The following is a 20,195-nucleotide window of genomic DNA, read 5'->3' as shown; positions in this document are numbered from 1 at the left end:
GAACGCTCTTTTTAACCACTTTCTTTATTTTTCCAGAGAAGAGAATCTCTTGATACTTGCCAGTAAGTGTTACCATATTGTATGCAAGTCAAGTTCACTGAGGTGGTGAAGGAGCGCCTACTATGATAAATGCCTGAAACAAACTTCTGAAGAAACTGCACCATGTGGCTGACTATAAATTACAGCGTGATGAAGAATTTGGCCCTCACCAAAACACCCACCCATTTTTCAAGTGATCAAAAATATTGTAACACGTGACTGGAAAGTGTTTCTTGTTTCCCAGATGTGCCCTGTTAGATTGACTGTTTAAACAAATTAACAGCTCTGAAAATCTACTCTTGGTTTAAGCCCCGGGTTTCACCCGTGAAGACTGCATTTGTTTGTAAAAAGGCTAAACCAACACGAAGACCAGAGAGCTGCCTATGGGGGGAAAAATAAAAACAAGCCATTCTGTAGCTGAGAAAAGAGGGAAACCTCAATCAGAGCCATTGCACAAGCATTGGGCATAGCCAATAAGACAATTTGTAATGTCCTGAAAAAGAAAGAAACCACTGGTATACTAACAACCACAACGGCCAATGAAAACAACAGCAGTTGATGACAAACTTTGAGCTGTGAAGAAAAATTTGCAGGGGTGAAGGTATCATAATCCACTAGTCAAAGAAGACTTCAAGAGCAGAAGTACGGAGGCCATACCAAAAGAAGCAAACCACTCATCAGCAGCAAGAATCAGAAAGCCAGATTGGAACTCTCAAAGAAATACAGAGATGAGCCACAAAAGTTCTGGAACCAAGATTAACCTCTACCAAAAGCCCCGTTTCCACCGCAGGAACTTTCCCCAGGAACTAGGGACTTTTGGAGGTACTCTGTGTGTGTTTCCACCGCAGGGACCAGGGTATAAATTAAGTTCCTACTCGGGAGGTGGTACTTTTTCAAAATTCAGGAGTTTGGGGGGATGGGGTGGGGGGGTACATATTTCCCTCATTAAAATGCAAATCAATTTATAACATTTTGAAATCCGTTTTTCTGGATTTTCTTGTTGTTATTCTGTCTCTCACTGTTCAAATAAATCTACCATTAAAATTATAGACTGATCATTTCTTTGTCAGTGGGCAAACATACAAAGTCAGCAGGGGATCAAATACTTTTTTCCCTTTACTGTAGTATGACATCAGTATGGCACGCCTGACCACTAAACCTACACATCATATGAAGCGTATGTGTACAGGGGTGGACAAATTGAATTCATTTGCCAGCCCACTTGGCAAATGAAAGCTTCAAGGTCTACCCAGTCTCATGTTTTGGTTGCCTAGAAATTGACAAGATGAAAAGAGTTTGCTGACTTAATGTAATAATGTATTGCAAGCTAGTCAGCTAGTTAAGTGCATTAAAACGGATTAAGGGAAACAAGTTTAAACATAAAACACCAAATGAAAACTTTTGTAAAAGTCAATAAAGGACCAGGGTTTTTCATTCTCTGGTTTTTGAACCCACTTATGAACATATTCGATAGGGCAACTACAAATAACAAACTAATAGCCCAGACACAAAATAGGCTAGTATTGGGTTACTTGGCTACTGATTTGTCACCCTTGGTGACAAATTCTCATGCCTACAGTAGAACTAGCAAGTGTCAGTGGAGAAAGCAAGGCCACCATTCTTAGCCAGACAGCAATACTCTCTCAGACTCCTGTCTACAGAAAGCTGTGGCATCACTGGGTTTCACTGTGCAATCTTCCAAACAATGGGTGAACTCTGGATGCATGTTGATTTACAGTTCCATAAATGTCAGTTACAAACAAACATAGAGAACTGTAGCCCCTCAGAGTACATTCAATTACCCTACAGTGTGTGTAAACGTCAACAAGATGCTATCTCAGAGGATGTGTGTTAAGTCACCCCCCCAGAATTTTACCTGGCTTATGATGGTGAAATTGTAAGCTGTTGTTTAGACCAATACTATCATCACACCATCTGTGTAACTGACATGTACCAGGTTTTGCTCTCTCACAGCAGCAGCCAACATCAGAACACCAGCTAACACAGTAATACACATACTGACTGATTTATGAAGAGATATGATGTGGGGATTCTCCTTTCATTGGAGAATCACCACCTACAAAGGCCAAACACACGATTCAGAACATCATGCAGACTGTTCCCTACCTCAGAAAGCTGCAGCAGAATAGAAAGACAACAGCAGAAGATATAATTACGCTATCCAGGGGGGAAATGAGCAGTGATTCAATGCGACTGAAGTAGAGGCTGATAATGGACCAGTAGAATATTATACTGCTTGTGCGTGTACACACGTGTGTGCCTGTTAGCGGATAAGCCATTATCCTCTCAACGTAATGATATAACCTTAATGGAAACTTAACCAGTTTGTTTTTCCCCTTAGTATAAATTGAAAAGGCTGAGTTCATATGTTGGCCCAAAGCATTATAAGGCTTATAATTCATTACTCTTTAAAAGGATTAGTAAATAAATACAGGTCAATAGGAGTCCACAGAACAGTTAAACTGTCAAAGTAATGAAGACACAATTTCATGTTTACATATTGCACAGGTATCAAATATCAATAGGAACACCATTTCCACAGTGAAGGAGTGGTGGTGGAAGCATCAAGTTGACACGTGGTTGCTTCATGCAACAATGTCGCTGAATGTTTGTTGGACAGTCCCGTCTAGGCAGAGTTGCGGTTACTTCATATTTTTTTAACAGATTTAATTGCACTCCACAGGATGTTCAAAGTCTGTGATATTTTTATAACCAAATTTTGACTGATACTTTCTAGAAATCTGTCCTGGACTTGTTTTGATAGCACTGTCGTCTTCATGTTGTTTGTTTAAGTATGTTTTCTTCCCGAAACAATTGCATTTCTATTGAGGTCATGTTACATCAGTTTCACACTGGTGGACCTTATTTAACGGATTACGTGACTTCTGATGGAAAACTGGCTACACAAGAACTTAATAATTTTGGGGTTTCCCCACCAACAGGGTTGAATATTTATGCAAGCACATGGGGTTTTTTTTTTAACTAGGGTTTTTTAAAAATATTTTTTTATTTGTAAATAATTTTACAAATTATATTGATTCATCCTCGCACGTCAATATTATGGGCTACTTTGTGTAGACCTATAATCCCAATTACGTCCATGCCAGTTCCAGGTTGTAACACTACAAAATGTGGAAAAGGTCATGGAGGGAACACTTTTGCAAGTCACTGTGTATAAGAAAAAAAAAACCTATCACACATCCTAATTTCGATGGCAATATTGGATATCAAAGTGCTTTGAGCTTTTTTCAAGCATCTCATTAGTATATTTAGCAATGGCAGAGACATCGTCTCATGTGGCCTGTCGAACGCTGCGGGGCTTTTTTGGATCTCCCCTAAATCATTTAGCGCTTTCATGTTGAGTCATCAGACTGAGGGCTGGAGATTTCCCCCATCATTACACTGTTATAAAGATGCATTGTCAACATTTCACTCTGACAGCAAAAAAACACAGTAAGTCATAGAAGAAAATAAAGAAACACAGGAGTTGGAAAGCTTTGAACAAAAATCAGAGGAACACGGTAGGATTTCACTGTCTGAAAATTTAGATATTCAAAGATAACTGAAATGCTTTGGATTGATTAAGTCTATTTAGACATGGGCTTCCTCGATGTTTGGGCCAAAGAACATTTGGGTTGTTTCAATAGTTGTCTGTAATTTACGGCAATTTATTGTCACCTTTAAAAAATAAATAAATAAAATAAAAATAAAAAATAAAAAAATTGAGCTATTGCTGTTGTTTGCTCTGTCTGGAGCAGCATAAAATTATATGCTCATTAATATTCCAACATAAATCAAATTATGTAAAACAGAATACAAAGTTGTTTTAATAAAAAAAAATAAATAAATAAATAAATAAAGAAGAAGATTTTTTATTTACAACTCACCTGCTTGATTAACATGTACGTCTCTGACATGATCTTTTCAATGCGCCCGAGGTCGTAGGTCATAACCTTTTGCCCCTGCTGCCATACCCTGTATGCATCCAGTAAGAGCGTCTTGCCCGACTCGACGTCCTCGAGCAGCTTCCTCTTTCTGTTTGGCCGCACTGTGGTCATAGTGTGGGTTCCTCTGTGGGCTGTGCTTGCTTGAACCTGCATCAGCTGCTGCTGTTTGGAACTAATGCTCAGCTCCTCCAGAGACAGCTCCGGAGTCCGAGCACTTTCCAGACGTCTCTCTGTCCCCTCTGCCACAGATCTGGGGGTTCCTTGCTCATGTGAAACACTGTCAGCGGTTGATTGTGGGTGACCTGGTTTTGGAACGCCTGTCCATGTTCCAGGTTCGAGCTCCATAGGCTCCACCAGGATCGAGTTACCTTCTCTGGTCTGAGAAGTTGCTGATGTGCCTTGGTTCTGGTTTCCTGGTTCTAGAGTGGGTTGAGAGAGAGGAGCCAGAGGCTGGCAGGGGCCTGAGGTTGTGATATCAACGGCTGGGGTCGCGGACAAGTCTGGAAGGCATGGTTTAGCAGGTTGCGAGGATTTCGTGTCCTCTGTAGCAGGAGGCCGGCTGGACACGTCAGCTGTGGTCATTTCACCCATGGAGTAAGTGGAAGGCTTAAGAGAAGGATCTGACACCTGTGTGAGAGAATGAATAAATAAATGCAAACAGAGAAAAGAGAGGTTCTGACAGGCTAATTGTCAGGGCTAAACCCTGCTGAACCTTTGTGAACCCTGCTTCCTGTGGAGTATGAGTCACGGCGCATAACTCATAATCAGAACGTACAATAACACTGGCATGAAGAGCATTCCACGTGAGCTAACAGACTAATGAAAAGAGGAAGAAGGGCAGAGCTGCTGTCATACCGCAGTGAGTTTATCCAGATTGTCCTCCAGCACTTTCACAGTGAAGAAAAAGGCGCGCTTTGCCAAGACCTGCCGGTCCACATCCCGCAAATATTTCCTAAAAACACGGCAAAAAAAAAAAAAAAAAAAAAAGACAGAAGAATTCAGACACAAGCATGTACAGCTGCACTAGAAGATACTTCACAAATAATAGCTTTAATCGTGGCCCGTTTTTACAAAATAAATATGAAATAACATTCGTAAAATAAAGGTTGATCTTACTTTCCCTGATCAGGGGTTCTCTGGAGCATGAGGGTAATCTTGAGCAGCGTGTCGTGATCCCTTAACTGAGACAGAACATCCAACAACAGCACGATGGATCTGTTCATATGAGATGCGAAACTACCCGGGCGATCGATTTCATCTACTGGGATACGCCAGATGCCCTGGAAAGAGGGAAAACAAGAAAGTGTTAGCCGTAAAGAAAAAATAAGAAAAAACAAAACCCCAACACACTTTATGCGATCGATTACACACCAGAAAAGAATCCACGTGTTTAAACAAAGACAGACATCAGTAGTCACTGAAAACATAGGATTATTAGGATGTCAGAAAACAGAAGGCGGTGCAAAATAGAAGATTTGGAGAGACAAAAGAAAAGACTAAGAGATGAGAGGTAGAAAAGAAGAGAGTAGGCATAATATTATTGTTGTAAGGCCATCTGTTCTGAGGTTGGACAGAATGAGATTTTGATGTGTTGGGCTCGGGCCACGCAGAGAGAGAAAAGTGCCAGCAATCCGCCCACGTTCCCCCCCTCCCAATCTCCCTCCTACAATCCATCCTCTTGCTGTACTTCTCTGTGCTCGGCTACCGCAAGTCATTCCTCATCTCTTAGTGTTTCCCTCTCTGCCTTCTCTTTACACTGTGATGCATCCATTTCCACAAGTGTGTTTGGGTAATCTACCCTCAGCAGATTACAGACAGAGTTAACACTCTAACGATGAGGTCTACAACAGGAGCTGGAACTGCACATCCCTCCTGCCTGCTAATGAAGCAAAGTGCTGCCCATTTTCACCCAAAACCAAAGCTAGAATTTCTGTCCAGATCAGGGACGCCCAGGGGTCCAAGCACGAGGCACCTTCATCAATATTATGTTTATTACTTAAAAATAAAAAAAAATAAAAATAGTAATTAGCCTGATCATTTGAATGTAATTGAATCCAAACCTCAATATTTCTAAAACAATAACTCAACCTATAAATAATGTCAATTCTGAATCTAATTGTTGATTAAAAAAAAACTTTTATAAGTGAGAATACAATAAATAACTATGAATAGGCAAAACATTACTATACACATTTAAATAATGAGACAATATTTGAATAGTTGGTTTATGTATATTAGTTTAAAAGATGATATTTTAAAAACAGTTGGGTCCCTGGCTGCGAAAAGTTTCTGCGAAAGTTTCTGCGAAAACCCCTGATCTAATGGCCTTATTTTATTATTATTATTATTATTATTATTTAAAGACTTTTGTGAGTGAAGCGTATTTGAGAGATATCAGGAATTAAAGTGTTAGCTTCAGCCAAGCTTTCATTTAAAAAATGCTATCAAAATGCTGAGATGTTTAGAAAGTATAAGTTTCTGCTTGTACTTTTTTTTGGAGCATTCTACTAGAATCTGGCCAGACCTCAGGTTTTTTTTTTTCCTTTCACCATCCCTGCTATTCCGGAGATACCTTTCTGTATCGCAAACGGAGACAGCATGGACAGTGAAATATCAGGGAGTAAGGCCTCCAGTAGGATAAATCTTTGCCAGTTAACACTTTTAGAGAAAATATTGAAGTTATGTCTTGGTTTATAGTCTTATATGTCTTGGTCCAGCAATCTTTTATAAGTATATAGTCTGTCTTGTCATGCCTACTCAACACCCACTACGGAGCCCAACAAGGGGATGTACAGAGCCGCAGACACCCACCGGGTATGCGCTGAAGATATAGGGGTGGTATACTCAGGTAAGCATGTCAGAGATATGCATTACCCGACTGACCCTCAGCCAACGCCTTCTGGAAATCTGCAAGGTGTTATAGCACGTTATAGCATTTCCAGGGTCTTTTCTAGCTGACTGGCTAAAGCGGACTCTTCCAACCTCCCGTCTAAGTGAAATACGAGCCAAAGTCTTGTGTTGGACCTGGGGCAGCCTCAGCATGCCTAATTCCTCAAATAGCAGGCTCTCCTCTTCCACTGACTCGGGTCGCAACTCACGGCTTAACAAGTCGCCCCATTTGTCACCTCTTACGATCAGAAAGTGGCTGCAAGAGACCTATTCTTTATTATCGCTGTTCATGCTAACGTCAGTGGGAAATAAAATAATCACAGATTCATTCGCTCAGTTCTGTTGGCCAACTTTTTTTTTTCAGTAGGTCATTTAAACATTTTAAAACGTGTGTAAGCGCTCTTCTCCGTTTTGATGACGCACAGCGGGTATCTGACAGGTTTAGGCTTAAATTCTTTTGCAGTGGTAACCATCCAACGACTTGATCACACGTAGCTAGCAAGGTTTTAGACACCTTTAGATGGCTGCTTTTTTACTGCTGTGTTTGTTAACCTGCCTCCTTATACAACATGATCTTTGCTAGCAGACACCAAGGTGAGGTTAGAAAGCAACCTAAGTAAAATCGTCTCCGCATCGTTTTTGGAATTTATATATTTATGTTTTCTTAAAGTAAATCGGTCAGTATCCGATTTTTCCAGAGCTTGCAGACCACCACACAAATATTCGACTCAATAATATTAAAAGGTGGACACAAGATTATATACATATACACACACACACACACACATACATACACACACACATATACATACACACACACACACACACACGAAAGGCACTAGATAGCTTGCATTAAAATTAACCAAAAAAAAAACAACTAGCACTAAAAATTTAACTACACCTAAAATCGGAATAAATGAAACCACCTATAAAGTTTACTGTTAAAATGCAAAAATAAAGATTATGTGCTAGGAAATATGCCAGATAGAACTGTATTGCACTACAGTCATGTCATATGCAAAGCACACAGACTTTTTCCATTCCATTTGCATTTTTCCATTGGCCCGCGCACACACACACACACACACACACACACACACACACACGTTTGGACATTTTGCACAACAGATACTTGCACTAAGAGACCTGCAGAACCTCACACAGACGGTGTGCTTCAAGCAGTCTATCAGCTAATATATCACACTTCCACAATATGACAGACATCATAAAGAGGTCAGGGTAACTCCTCATGATCCCACATGGGGAAACTGTCAGAGAGAGGCAGAGTGATTAGGGAGGAAACGGAGGAAGGAAAAAGTGGAGTTTCCCTATCAGCCATGCTAATGAACAGATGACTGGGAGTGGGAGAGGAGGTGGTTATGGTTAAACAGGAAGCTGATGAGAAGTAATTACTGGCCCTCATATGCCTGGCAGCCTTTCCATTTACTGTGTTTACTCTGTACTCTAAATAAAGATACAGGGACATAATGTGCATCTGTATATCCAGATGAATGAAGTCAGAAGAGAGGACTGATTAAAAAAAACAGAGACGCAGACAGAGATGCAGACAGAGAGAGATAGACAGAGACACACAGAGAGAGACAAACAGATAGACAGAGATAGACGGGGGGCACAGAGAATCAGAGACAGTGAGACATACCAAGAGAGACACACACAATGAGAGACAGAGAGAGAAAGAGTGAAACACAGACAGACAGTGAAAAAGTGAGAGACATAGAGAGGGAAGACAGAAAAAGACACAAAAGTACAGAGAGACACCGAGAGGGGAAACAGAGAGAGGAAAGGGGCAGAAAGGAACCGAGACACACAGGAAGACAAAAACAGAGATACACACATACAGAGAGAAGCAGAGAGAACACTGAGAGAAACACAGAGAGAGAGAGAGAGACATGGAGAGAGTGAGACCAAGGGAGATGAACATAGAGAGGCAGAGAGACACAGAGAGATATAGGCACAGAGAGAGACACACGGAGAGATACAGACACAGAGAGATACAGGCAGAGAGATACAGGCACACAGAGAGAGACACAGAGAGATACAGGCACAGAGAGATATTGGCACAGACAGAGACATAGAGAGATACAGGCACAGAGGTAGACACAGAGAGACACAGGCACAGAGAGAGACACAGAGAGATACAGGCACAGAGGTAGACACAGAGAAACAGGCACAGAGGTAGACACAGAGATACAGGCACAGAGGTAGGCACAGAGATACAGGCACAGAGAGACACACAGAGATACAGGCACAGAGAGAGACACAGAGATACAGGCACAGAGAGACACAGAGAGAGAGACACACAGAAAGACAAAGAGGGATACAGACGGAGAAACAGACGGAAACAGAGACAAACACAGAGCGAGACATACAGACACAGAGAGGGACAGAGAGAGACATATGTCACATACACACAGAAAAAAAGAGAGAGAGACAGGGATACAGACACAGAGCGAGCGAAGGAGAGAGACAGAGACATAGAAATAGAGAGCCAGACAGACAGACGGGGGGGTGTACTGACAGAAAAGCAGATGTAATTCTACCAGATGTGTCTGAGTTTCTGCTTCGTCCCGCATCAACTGTGGTGCTATGGTCCAAATCGGTCACACACACACACGTGCATGTGTGCACACAAACACACACCACTGTTACTTTCTGTACCTACAGTCTATTAATTCTGTCTAATGCCAGTAAAGCCCAATGTGAACGGTATTTAAATAAAACATCTGCATGCCTGCTACCTGCTAAACGCTCTCAATGTGTATGACTTGAAATTAATGACCGTTTTCTTTTTCTACTTTCCCAGCAAAGACAGTAAAGTGATATGATGTCATTTCTTGAGACCAGGGCTGAGTGATATAATGATACAATATGGATAGTGTGACAAGTTATCACATAATACATTTTTCTGAGCTCCAGTAAGAATTGCGATATGATTAAATAAACCATTTTCATTGGGTTTTTTTTTTTTTTACACTACAAACTGAATCTTTACATTTGTAAAATATCACAATGTAATTGCAGATTTTTTTCTTCATTTTTTTTTTTACTCCTTTTCAGTGTTAAATTTATTTCTGTCCACATTTAAATAGAAGTATAATCAAATTTAATTTAAAAAAATACTTTAAAAAAAAATCTAATTTTAAAATATTAAATTAATTAATTATATTAAATGAATATTACATTTTTACTGTTATCAAGGTTTTGCTGGCAGTTTGTCAAATCTACATATCCAGGTATCACAGAAATGCCTTCAGTTATCATGATACATGAAACATTCATGTGTAGAGAAATTCCTGCGTATTCCACTACGAGGAGTATCGAAACATTCTCTAGATACGTGCATAAATCTCTCCTTGTACAATCACAGAGATGACTATATGGTTGAAGGATATCAGTGATGAAAGTCAAAACATTCAGCACTGAGTTGTGTCTTATATAGGACAGAGGCACAGAATGTTAGCCAGTTATATAATACTTTATATAACTATCTGGTGCAAAAAGTGTGATGGCCCAGTTGTGGGTTATTTAGGAACTCTGTTTGGAATTAATTTTTAGGCAATTCTACAATTAACTCGTTCGGTTCCTGAAGTGATATAAAGAAAAAAAAGAAAAATGGCATCTGTTACTATAAATCCTGGACCAAAAATAAAAAGTGTGGCCTTCTCTCTTGGGGTCACCGTATTCAGAAACTGTTTAATATCCGTAATCAATACCATTTAACTTATTGTGACTGCAGATTGTAAATAAACTCGTAGCCATGATGATCAGTTTACAATCTCCATTCATAGGTATGTTACAAGTCGCATGGTATGGTTCTTGTTGAGCTTCCTGTTATAGAGCTGATGTTAGTTCAGGATGTAGCCAGAATGTTGTTGGGGGCTTGGTCAGCGAGCATCATGTACATACAAAGGGTGAAAGAGTGTTAACGCAATCGGATTGAACGTTTACATGCTAATTATTCTTCTATTTTATTAAACTGATTTTCTTCTTTTATAAAAATGTATCAACACTTTATTCCGATATTATTGGACGACGACTGGTTCCATTTATTCCGATTTAAATGTGTACATTAGGTTTTTTTTTTTGTTCCGATTGAGCTCTCGACAGGTCTGCAAACCCTGAAGAGGAATACTGTGTAATAACACTGTACATTTTCGATACGGTCCTTTCACAAAACACATGTCTAAGGTGGAAACCAGAATTTGTGTACAGGGTTTTACAGCAACCACCAAGTGGTTGTGGGGGAAAAAAGCGGCGTCTACATCCTAACTAAAATATATGAGCAAAGGCTTCCCCCATCCCCCCACCCCAAGCGTCTTATGGTTACTGTAAAAACCCCTTATAGTGTATGTGTACATAGTTCCTACAGCTATGGTCTTGACAGCGCTGTTTGTATTTGGTCTCGTGTCAGTGACCCTCACCCAGATATTAAGCACTTCCAGAGTCACGAAATGCCAAATGGACTCTTCTCGTATATTTTGCGATTATTGTTTTAACAATTTTATCAAACTGTTGCTGGAACTTTGGTTCACTGAAACTGAAATAAGAGCCAGCTCTACTCTAGTGCCTCTTCGACCACTTGGATGCCATGTTGTAAATGGACCGCGAAACATCCAGGATCATAGAAAATACATCCTGCTAGAAACAATTTTATTGCTGTCCAAATGCGAGGGATATTAAAAAATATATATATTATAGATATCCCCCTGGTAAACTAATCCAATACGAATAGGGCTCTTGTATTTTTACGGTCAAATTTTTGGCCACAAAACTCCAAATGTTTTCAGTGGAATAGTTAACTGATGTTAGTGATATACTCATTTAATGTTAGCTAAGTCACACATGCATTAAAATATTTTATTTCACACTAATGAACTCAAAACAATCTCCATTGAGCGAGGAAAAATGGAGTCAAGACAACAGCACCAACCAAAACAATACTAAAGTGAGCTAAGGGAAGGGGGCGGGGCTTCCGGGGGGTCGGTTAATATTGGAGAGTTCAAAGCAGTTACCCAACTGTCAGTCAGTCACTCACTCCAGAGACATAAGGTTACACCCATGCTTTTTAAAAAAAAAAAAAAAAAACAACCCTGGTCTTTCCTGAAAATCAACATTGCTACACTCAACTCTCACCAGCATCTTACAAGTCGGGTTATCACATTTCAAACTGAGGATGTTTACAGCCCAGGATTTCCTGCAGATAGTCTTCCAAGGTCCTTCCTTTTCAGGTGTTCGTACCCCTACCCCGTACTCCTACAGAATGTAATGTGAAATGCTTGTGTACTCTACATTAGAAGACTGTGTATGTGTTCCAGTGTCACATGACTTCAAATGCCTCACTCAAAAGTGATGGATACTAAATCAGTAATAAGATCTGTTCTTACGAATTTTTATTTTTCAGAGCGGTCAATTATTAGTTGTTGACGCTCAGCTCTTTACAATCGTACTACTGTGGCTGGCTGGTATTTATAAAAAAAATTTTTTTTTAAATACAAACTAAAAAAGTCCAGAATGGAAAAGGATTTATTTGTAAAGTCAGCCTCCACTATGACAGAAAATAATACAGGTATGTAATAATGAATTCTCTCAGAAAAATGTCATTTGTGAAGAATATGGAAAATTGTCAGCAAGTAATTTACCAGAAAGATTTAATTAGTGGTTATAGAGTGGTTATAAAATTTTGGAGCAATTTTTTGGGGGATGATTCTGTACTACATGAGCTACAATTTTGTTGCTTCAACCAAAATACTTTATTCATTTATTTATATATTTAGATAATAATAATAAATAAAGCAACTTAGCAACAAGCCGCCCTTTGTCCATTTATGGTTGAAAAAATATTCCTCATTTAAACTGCTGTTACACCTTAAATAGGTCAGTGTTTATTTTTAGTTTATTATGATATACATCCATTATTTAATTAGGTTTTAACGCCTCGGCTAGCTGTCGATTTTCAAAACAGAATTAATTAAGGTGTAGAATTAATTAAGGTATATCATTATTCTAAATAGTTAGGTTTGTATTTTTTAAAAATGTATCATTTCTTTTATTTGGCATTTGTCCAATTTTGTAATGCCAATAAAACTTTTTCCTAGTCAACAGGTTAATTGATCATTAAAATAGCAACCAGCTACAGTTACAAACTGAAACTAAGAACCGTTCTGAGGTTTTGCAGACACTGTACGCAGCAATTCGGAAAAAAAAAAAAAAAAAAAAAAAAGACAACAGTTTCCAACCGCACTAAAAAGGTAACCGTAGCGACAAACTTTCACAGCTGCAAGCTTGGTTAGGGTTGCCAGATCCACAGTATCACCACATCCTCTGCAGGGGCAACCAAGATGTCAGAGCTGCATATAAAAGGTTCACATCGAACAGAAGCTCCTAAAGACTGATAGAGTTAAACGTGATGGGGTTCTTAGGCGGTCGCTGAGATCATTTATATGTGTTTGGCTCGAGCAGTGCTAGTTCTATAAGTCCATTAAGCTACGCACACTTCTCTGGAAAAGAGATAAAGCCTGTAACAAATGTGCTGTTTCGAAACTAGATTAGATATCAAAGTTCTTGAGGTCTGACCCAAAAATTAAATAAACAAACAAATAAATAAATAAATAAAAATACAATGGGACAAAATGAGCCATGATGTTCTGTTGAGGGTGTGTGTGCATTTCTTAATTCACATACACCTAATCTCCTAATCTCAATTGGATTCTCCCTCTCGGTCTCCTCGAGGGAACCGTGACTTCTCTTGTACTTAAGAAAATGTAGTATGATGAGGCAAGCAAGGATTTACATCAGCATCCTGCCATCAGCTACAACAGCACCCGACACACATCCTGAGGGCTAAACTGCTGAATGACCGAGCCAGCAAACTCACCTGCCTTGGTTTATTTGAATATTTTACATTCTGGAAAAAATGTCTGAACTTTAAAAAGTTATGCTGTCCATTGATCCAAGCTTCGGTTCGGCGTATTCTTTATGTTGTCCATTATCCTTCATTAAAAATGACACTCTAGACTTCTCTATCCACAGAGAAGTCAGATTCAAGCTCTCCCTCAGGGGATCCCCAGGCTTGTCCAAGCCAACTGTGAGATATATTCTCTAAAGCGGGTCAGGGATCTTCCACAGGGTCTTCCGTCCAGTGGGATGTGCCTTGTAAGGTGCCTAACCCACTTCAATTGCCTCCTCTAGATTTGGAGGAGCACCGGCTCTACTCTGAGGCTTTCCTGAAGTGCCAAACTCATCACCCTGTCGCAGAGCGTAAGCCTAGTAACCCTGCTGTGGAACCTCTTTTCCACCGCCTATACTCGCAAACTTATTCCCCCCGGCATCATTTGACACTTTGTTATAGGTCTGCTCCCCCCCCCCCCTTTCAAATGGAAAAATGTCATTTTGACCATTTTTGGCAAACTCTTTAATAAATATAGTTATGCAGTCTGATGTTAGCTAAGTCGAGCAAACAGTGATAGAATTTATTTCACATGAATTCAAATGAAGTCAAAACGTTCTCCATTTACCTTGACAGAAGGTGAGCGGGCTGCATCTTTCAACTGAAAAAATCAAGACAAGACGAGAGATTACTAATGTGAAATTGGGAGAAGGGGGCGGGGCTCCCAGGGAACCAGTTAATATCAGAGAGTTCAAAACAGCTGTGCAACTAATCAATCATATCCAGATTTAGATCAATTGGCTGTGCAAACACACACACCGATCCAAAAAAGTAAAACTTAATCCCGACCATCATCAAATACTAAATTAAGTAGGATAAAAAAAAAAGAGCATATGAATTTTCTTTACATATTATAATTCCACTGAAAAATTCAAACACAGATTCTCGCAGGATTCATAATCTAACCACAGGAAAAACAAATGTAAATGTTGTACCCGAACCACTTCCACATTAGAGAGGAAGCCGTTTTTTTGGGGGGAGGGATTAATTCTTCTTCCTCGTCTAGGGTTGGACTTCCGCCACGCTTGTTTTTGTTCTACGTCTGAAATACCCACGTTGCACTGCGTAAACACATCAACTATATTGTCAAAATCGTGGGATGACTAATTCTAATCATGAGGAGGAACTGTACCGGTAATATCTTATAACCGGACGATACAATATTCCACAGCCCTAATTGGCTCATCTGCCATTTTTAATGAAGACAAACACATTGCCCTTCTGGCATATCCTTGAATGATAACGCCTCGTAAAAGCATACACCGATGTTAAAAGGCGGAGGTCCTTTCGCAAAACGTATAAAATAAAGGATGTCTGGACTGTCATGTATGTAATTCCGCCCCTATTTTGGTTGACTGTTTGGTGTTTTCTGTCACGGTTATCCACCAAACAGATTGAGTCATTATGATTATGTCCAGCTTGGATGAACCTGACACTGATGGGGGTGTCCTCCTGCTGAGAAAAAATAAAGTTTCTCCACACTAAATTGCCCAAGTGTTTGAAAAAAAACAAAAACAAAAACAAACAAAAAAAACACCCAGTTGTGCCTGTCTCTAATGTGATCGATAGCTAGTGACAGAAAAATCATTATGCTCTTAAGAGCAGAGCAGAGCACAGCAGAGCAGACTCTCCTACCTCCCGGACTTCGCCAAGTAAGCCAGGCCTGCTGGGGATAATAAACTCCCTACATTACAAATACGCTCTGTAAACTCATGGTCACTGAGGAAGTTACAGCTCGAGAGAGAACATTGTCAGCAGAACACTTTTAACAGTCTACGAGCTGAAGTAGAAACTGATGTTCCTGATAAGGTGTGACTGAGGTATGAGACGTTTGATGCACGTTTTTTTCCATACTCGTCAGAGGTATAGAAAGAGTTCAGAGCGAGAAAGCGAAAGATTGAGAGGACTGACAGCGGTAGGCTCTTGAGCAAAGACCTTAACGTTCAATTGCTCAGCACTCCATGGATAGAAGTATCAGTCAAGTGGAACCGTAAATATGAATCAATGTAAAACTCTATTAGAGTAGATTTTTTATGCAATTTTATGGAGCAGTGGAACTCAAAACTCGAAATGATCCAATTTACAAAAAGATCCAGCTCTTCAACAGCACAAGAGTTTAATTCCACAGTGTAAAAAATAATAAATAAATAAATTGTGAATACAAATGAGAGAACGGAGAGAGGGAAAGAGGGAGGGGGGGAGGCACAGGGAAGGGAGAAGGTTCCCGGCTTTTCTGACTCATGCAGTTTTGGACTCCTTCGCTCCATTTGTGGTCATTACAGCTCCCTTCGCCTTGATGAGATGCAGAGGAGCACGAGTGAGGAGCACTAGCGAACTATCATCACGGCTCGTGAGAAACACAACACACACACACAGCCCCCCCTCTGCCTCGTTTCCTCCACTCACACATTCTTTACTTAAATCATGGAGTCCCTCTCCCTCTTTTCTTCACTTAATCTCTCCCTCTCTCGTTCTGTAACTCCTCCCCTGGGGTAATCCAACATCCAGAGGTAAAGCATGAAGAATTCCTTTCGTGAAAACGGACCTCCACTTCTTCACAGCAAAAACAAACCAAGGAGTTCAAATGAAACACGGCAAAACTCACCATCACCGAGGAGCGGCTACTCTGCTCTCAACCCGGTTTGTGAACGCTCTGTGATTCTTTCAAATCCTTTTCTGAAAGCTTCCAGTGATCCAAGGTTCCAAGCAACCACTCTGCGCAGCGGACTTAAGGTGACGGGCTGCACGCGCGCAAAAGCAACAGAAGGATCGGTGAACGAGTGCGCCTCAAACAGACACGCGCACTGTCGCCTCTAAGCCGCGCTGCCATCGCAAAACAAAACGCCCACGCGCGCACACACACACTCACTCTCTCTCTCTGATCCCTGCCTTCTTTTGCTTTTACCTCTCTCTCACTCACTACTCCCCCTCCTCCTACTTTCTTTCTCTCCCTCTCTGTACACAAGCTGTGAACCGGCCCCCTTTGAAAGTAGTGGCCAATCAAAGATTAAGATTGATTCTCCAGTCCAGCACTGTACGTCCACACACGCGACACACACGGAGATGGACAGAATAAGCAACAGGCTGCAGGAGGGCAAGAGTGTGTGAGAGAAATAATACGAGCTCGTTTCCTCTTATCTTGTGGTTCCATCCTGGTAACCGTGTGTGCACACGCACGTGTGCACCCACACACGGTTTCGCCATGTCAAAGTTAAAGGAATACTCTAGTGTTTATCTGGCAAAGCTGTTATTTATGCATGATTACCACAAACAAAAATTGCAACACATTTCCTTGTACTGAGAAAAAGAAGAAAGAAAAAAAAACAACAAAAAAAAACACACACACACTCGCAATGGATTCCGGCAGGGGCAGTTGTAAACGTTTGCATGAAACATTTGTGTGTCATGATTTTATGAATTAGGTTTTTCTAAAGAATATCTAAATATCCGGTTCATAACACAATGGTCAGAAGGTTTATAGTTATGCACTCATTCGAAGTTGTTATTGTTTCTATAATAACGGCTCATTCGTAAGGACTAGTATGGCAGATGCCCCATATAAATGTATCAAAAAATGGTGACATTTCCGGTACAGAGACGTTTATTTAGCATGTATGGAAGGAGTCTCCAGTGTCAGCAATGTTTAACAATTACTATGTTTGCTGCTATAGAGCTAAAGTTTTCAGGTCAGGTGTGTCTGCGCTGTCAGGCTGCATTTTATTTTTATTAAACGAAAGAGAGAGAGAACGTAAGTGATAGCAGAAACTAACTACTAATCTTTCCACAACATTAACTTAAGTTATAAACTATAACTGAATATAAAATCATGTAGTCATTCTGTCATTAATTAACAATGTGTAATCATTGGGAAAATTGTTGTGCTTTTACAGGAAAATAATCCCTTTTGGAGAGGCAACAGTAATGCTCCATCACACCACCCAGTCGTTGCTTATTTTCCTGTAACAGCAGGCATGAAAGTGACTTATCCCTTCTGTATTTCTGTATTTGGCACAACTAGACATTTGAAATCAGCTATGAAGTTATTTTCAATGATCCTCATTATCACACTATTCATCATGTTCCCATTCACTCTGCCCAGTTTCAGCTATAAATAAGTTCAACCACCACCTACCACCATCAAGGAGGACTGAAAATCCCACGAGAGGGTCTTAAAGTCTTAGAAAGATGCTAATAAAGTTTTAACTGGAGAGATTAATTGAAAAAAAAAAAAAAAAGATTTTTTTTTTCCTCCTGGAAATAACTGAATCAGAGTAAATGAGATGAGGCAGGCAGCCATCACACAATCTCCTACTCCTCTATCCAGTTTGGTTATTGTTGGTTTGCCAAAACGGCATCAGTGGTGGCGTGTGGTGGGTGGCCTCGCACTGGGGGAGTGTGTGGGTGGAAGCATATGTAAGCGCATATGAGCGAGTGTGAGCATGAGAAACTGTGTGTGTCCAAAAAAACGAGTGTTGTCAGGAACTCAGGCAATGGCGACAGCCTGACCCATATTGTGCACACAGCACTCTCTGTAAGTAGCACACGGCTACAGAAAGAGAGAGGGAGATGGAGAGTGGCAGTTTAATCAGTTTAACCCTCAGCCCCCCTCCCTTTCCTTTGCTCAGAAGATGTTAAGACATCAGAGCAAGCTTTAACCTGTCACATTTCACTATCATTATTCAATCTTTTTATTTTTTGGCCCTGAAATACTATTTTACCTCTGACTTGCCCTCGCTGTCTCCAACTGAGGGAATCCCCAACTTCAATTGCTTGTGGACATTCCCAGAGGTCAGCTTCAGGAGCAGAAATTGCACACCCTACCTGCAGTAATGTGCTTTTCAAAAACTGTTTAAAAAGGTACAGTGAGTGATTTTAGCAGATGTTCATTTAACTACAACAGTGGGAACCTTCTGCACAGGCAGGCAACATCACTGACAAGCAATCAGAGACCTCATTGTCCTAATTGGCTCGATGTTGATGGTCCACCTTCTTTCATAACTCGTATCTCTCAAAAAATATATAAATACATAAATAAACATTAATAGCAGTAGAGCACACACTCAAGACAGACAGGTCTTGGTTTGTGTTCATTTTTGTTTCAACATACATTCCATTGCTTTATGAAGGAGTTTGAGGTTTTCTGTAGTAATACGCTGCAATGTTCAGAGCTAACAGAGGTGCTGGATGGGTGGAGACAGGGTTGGTCGGGGTAGCTGGGACAGGTGGACACGACGGGCAGCAGGTTAGCAGTGCCAGGCAGCCGCAGGTTCGCCACCCAGAGAGGGCTAACGCCCTGCATGGCTCCAAACAACATCTATGCATAATGCTTAGGCCAACGCAAACGCCGAGTGCTTCAAAGACATACACACACTTGCTTAAAACACACACACACACACACACACACACACACACACTTCAACTCACAGTAGTGCCATCTGTCAGCTTGGAGTGAGGTCTGTAAATCCAGCCAGTTTTTCAGAAAGAAAAAGACTTTCATTAATCTCCCTCTCAAGATATTACATCAGAGTTATCTCATTACTTCAAAATGTCCCTATTCTGACATAATATCTCATTTTTTAGACTATATCTGATCATTTTTGAGTTATAAGTTATTTAAAGATGTCTGCTCTCATTTTGGCTTCGTTTCATTATTATAAATTTTGATTATTTTCAATTATATTCTCATCATTTTGACATTTTGAGATAGTTATTCTGACATATTTTGACATACACACACGATTTCGTTATTTTGACTCAACTTGTTATTTGGGGATGTTGTTATCTCAAGTAAATACATCTGTTAATGTCTTGTTATTTCAAGTTATTATCTCTTTATTTAAACACGTCAGCTTGTTATTTAGTAGCCTACTTATTCAAGTAAATTTCAAATGGTCAAAATGACCACTCAAAAATTTTTAGAAGTCAAATCCTTGACCATAGCTGAATGCATTTAAGTGAATTACCAGTCATCGTTACACACATGTGAAAACTAAATTCCAGTAAAACAACGTCTGGCTTATGAACCACATGTGAAACAGCATACGGAATAAGAATTACATCCATCCATTTTCCGTACCATTTACCCTACACAGGGTCGCGGGGAGCCTATACCAAGGGACTCAGGGAACACCCTGCGCAGAGTGCCAACCCATTGTAGGGCATGCACGCACACACACACACACACACACACAATGGACAATCTGGAAAAGCCAGTCAGCCTACAACAACGCATGTCTTCGGACTAGCGGAGTAAAGCAGAGTACCTGGAGGAAAACCCCCGAAGCACGGGAAGAACATGCAAACTCCGCGCACGCACAAGGCGGAGGTGGGTA

General features: G+C 40.4%; 1 protein-coding gene across 3 annotated transcripts in view; it reads right to left on the bottom strand.

Annotated features, from left to right (window-relative positions):
• cabin1 (calcineurin binding protein 1) overlaps positions 1–20,195 on the bottom strand; it is a 62,053-nt gene that overhangs the window by 14,216 nt on the left and 27,642 nt on the right. For 2 of the 3 annotated variants that reach the window (XM_053680135.1, XM_017468457.3), the window contains 4 exons: positions 14,432–14,464; positions 5,124–5,287; positions 4,863–4,959; positions 3,948–4,634 (listed from right to left, as the gene is read on the bottom strand). In XM_053680135.1, coding sequence (XP_053536110.1) covers positions 3,948–4,634; positions 4,863–4,959; positions 5,124–5,287; positions 14,432–14,464 — 981 coding nt within the window. The remainder of the gene's footprint in view (positions 1–3,947; positions 4,635–4,862; positions 4,960–5,123; positions 5,288–14,431; positions 14,465–20,195) is intronic. The other variant, XM_017468456.3, reaches the window with a different exon arrangement.

This window comes from Ictalurus punctatus, chromosome 5, assembly GCF_001660625.3.
Source record: "Ictalurus punctatus breed USDA103 chromosome 5, Coco_2.0, whole genome shotgun sequence".
Lineage (NCBI taxonomy): Eukaryota > Metazoa > Chordata > Actinopteri > Siluriformes > Ictaluridae > Ictalurus > Ictalurus punctatus.
Note: the sequence above shows the minus strand (reverse complement) of the source record. Positions and strands in the feature narration are given on the sequence as shown.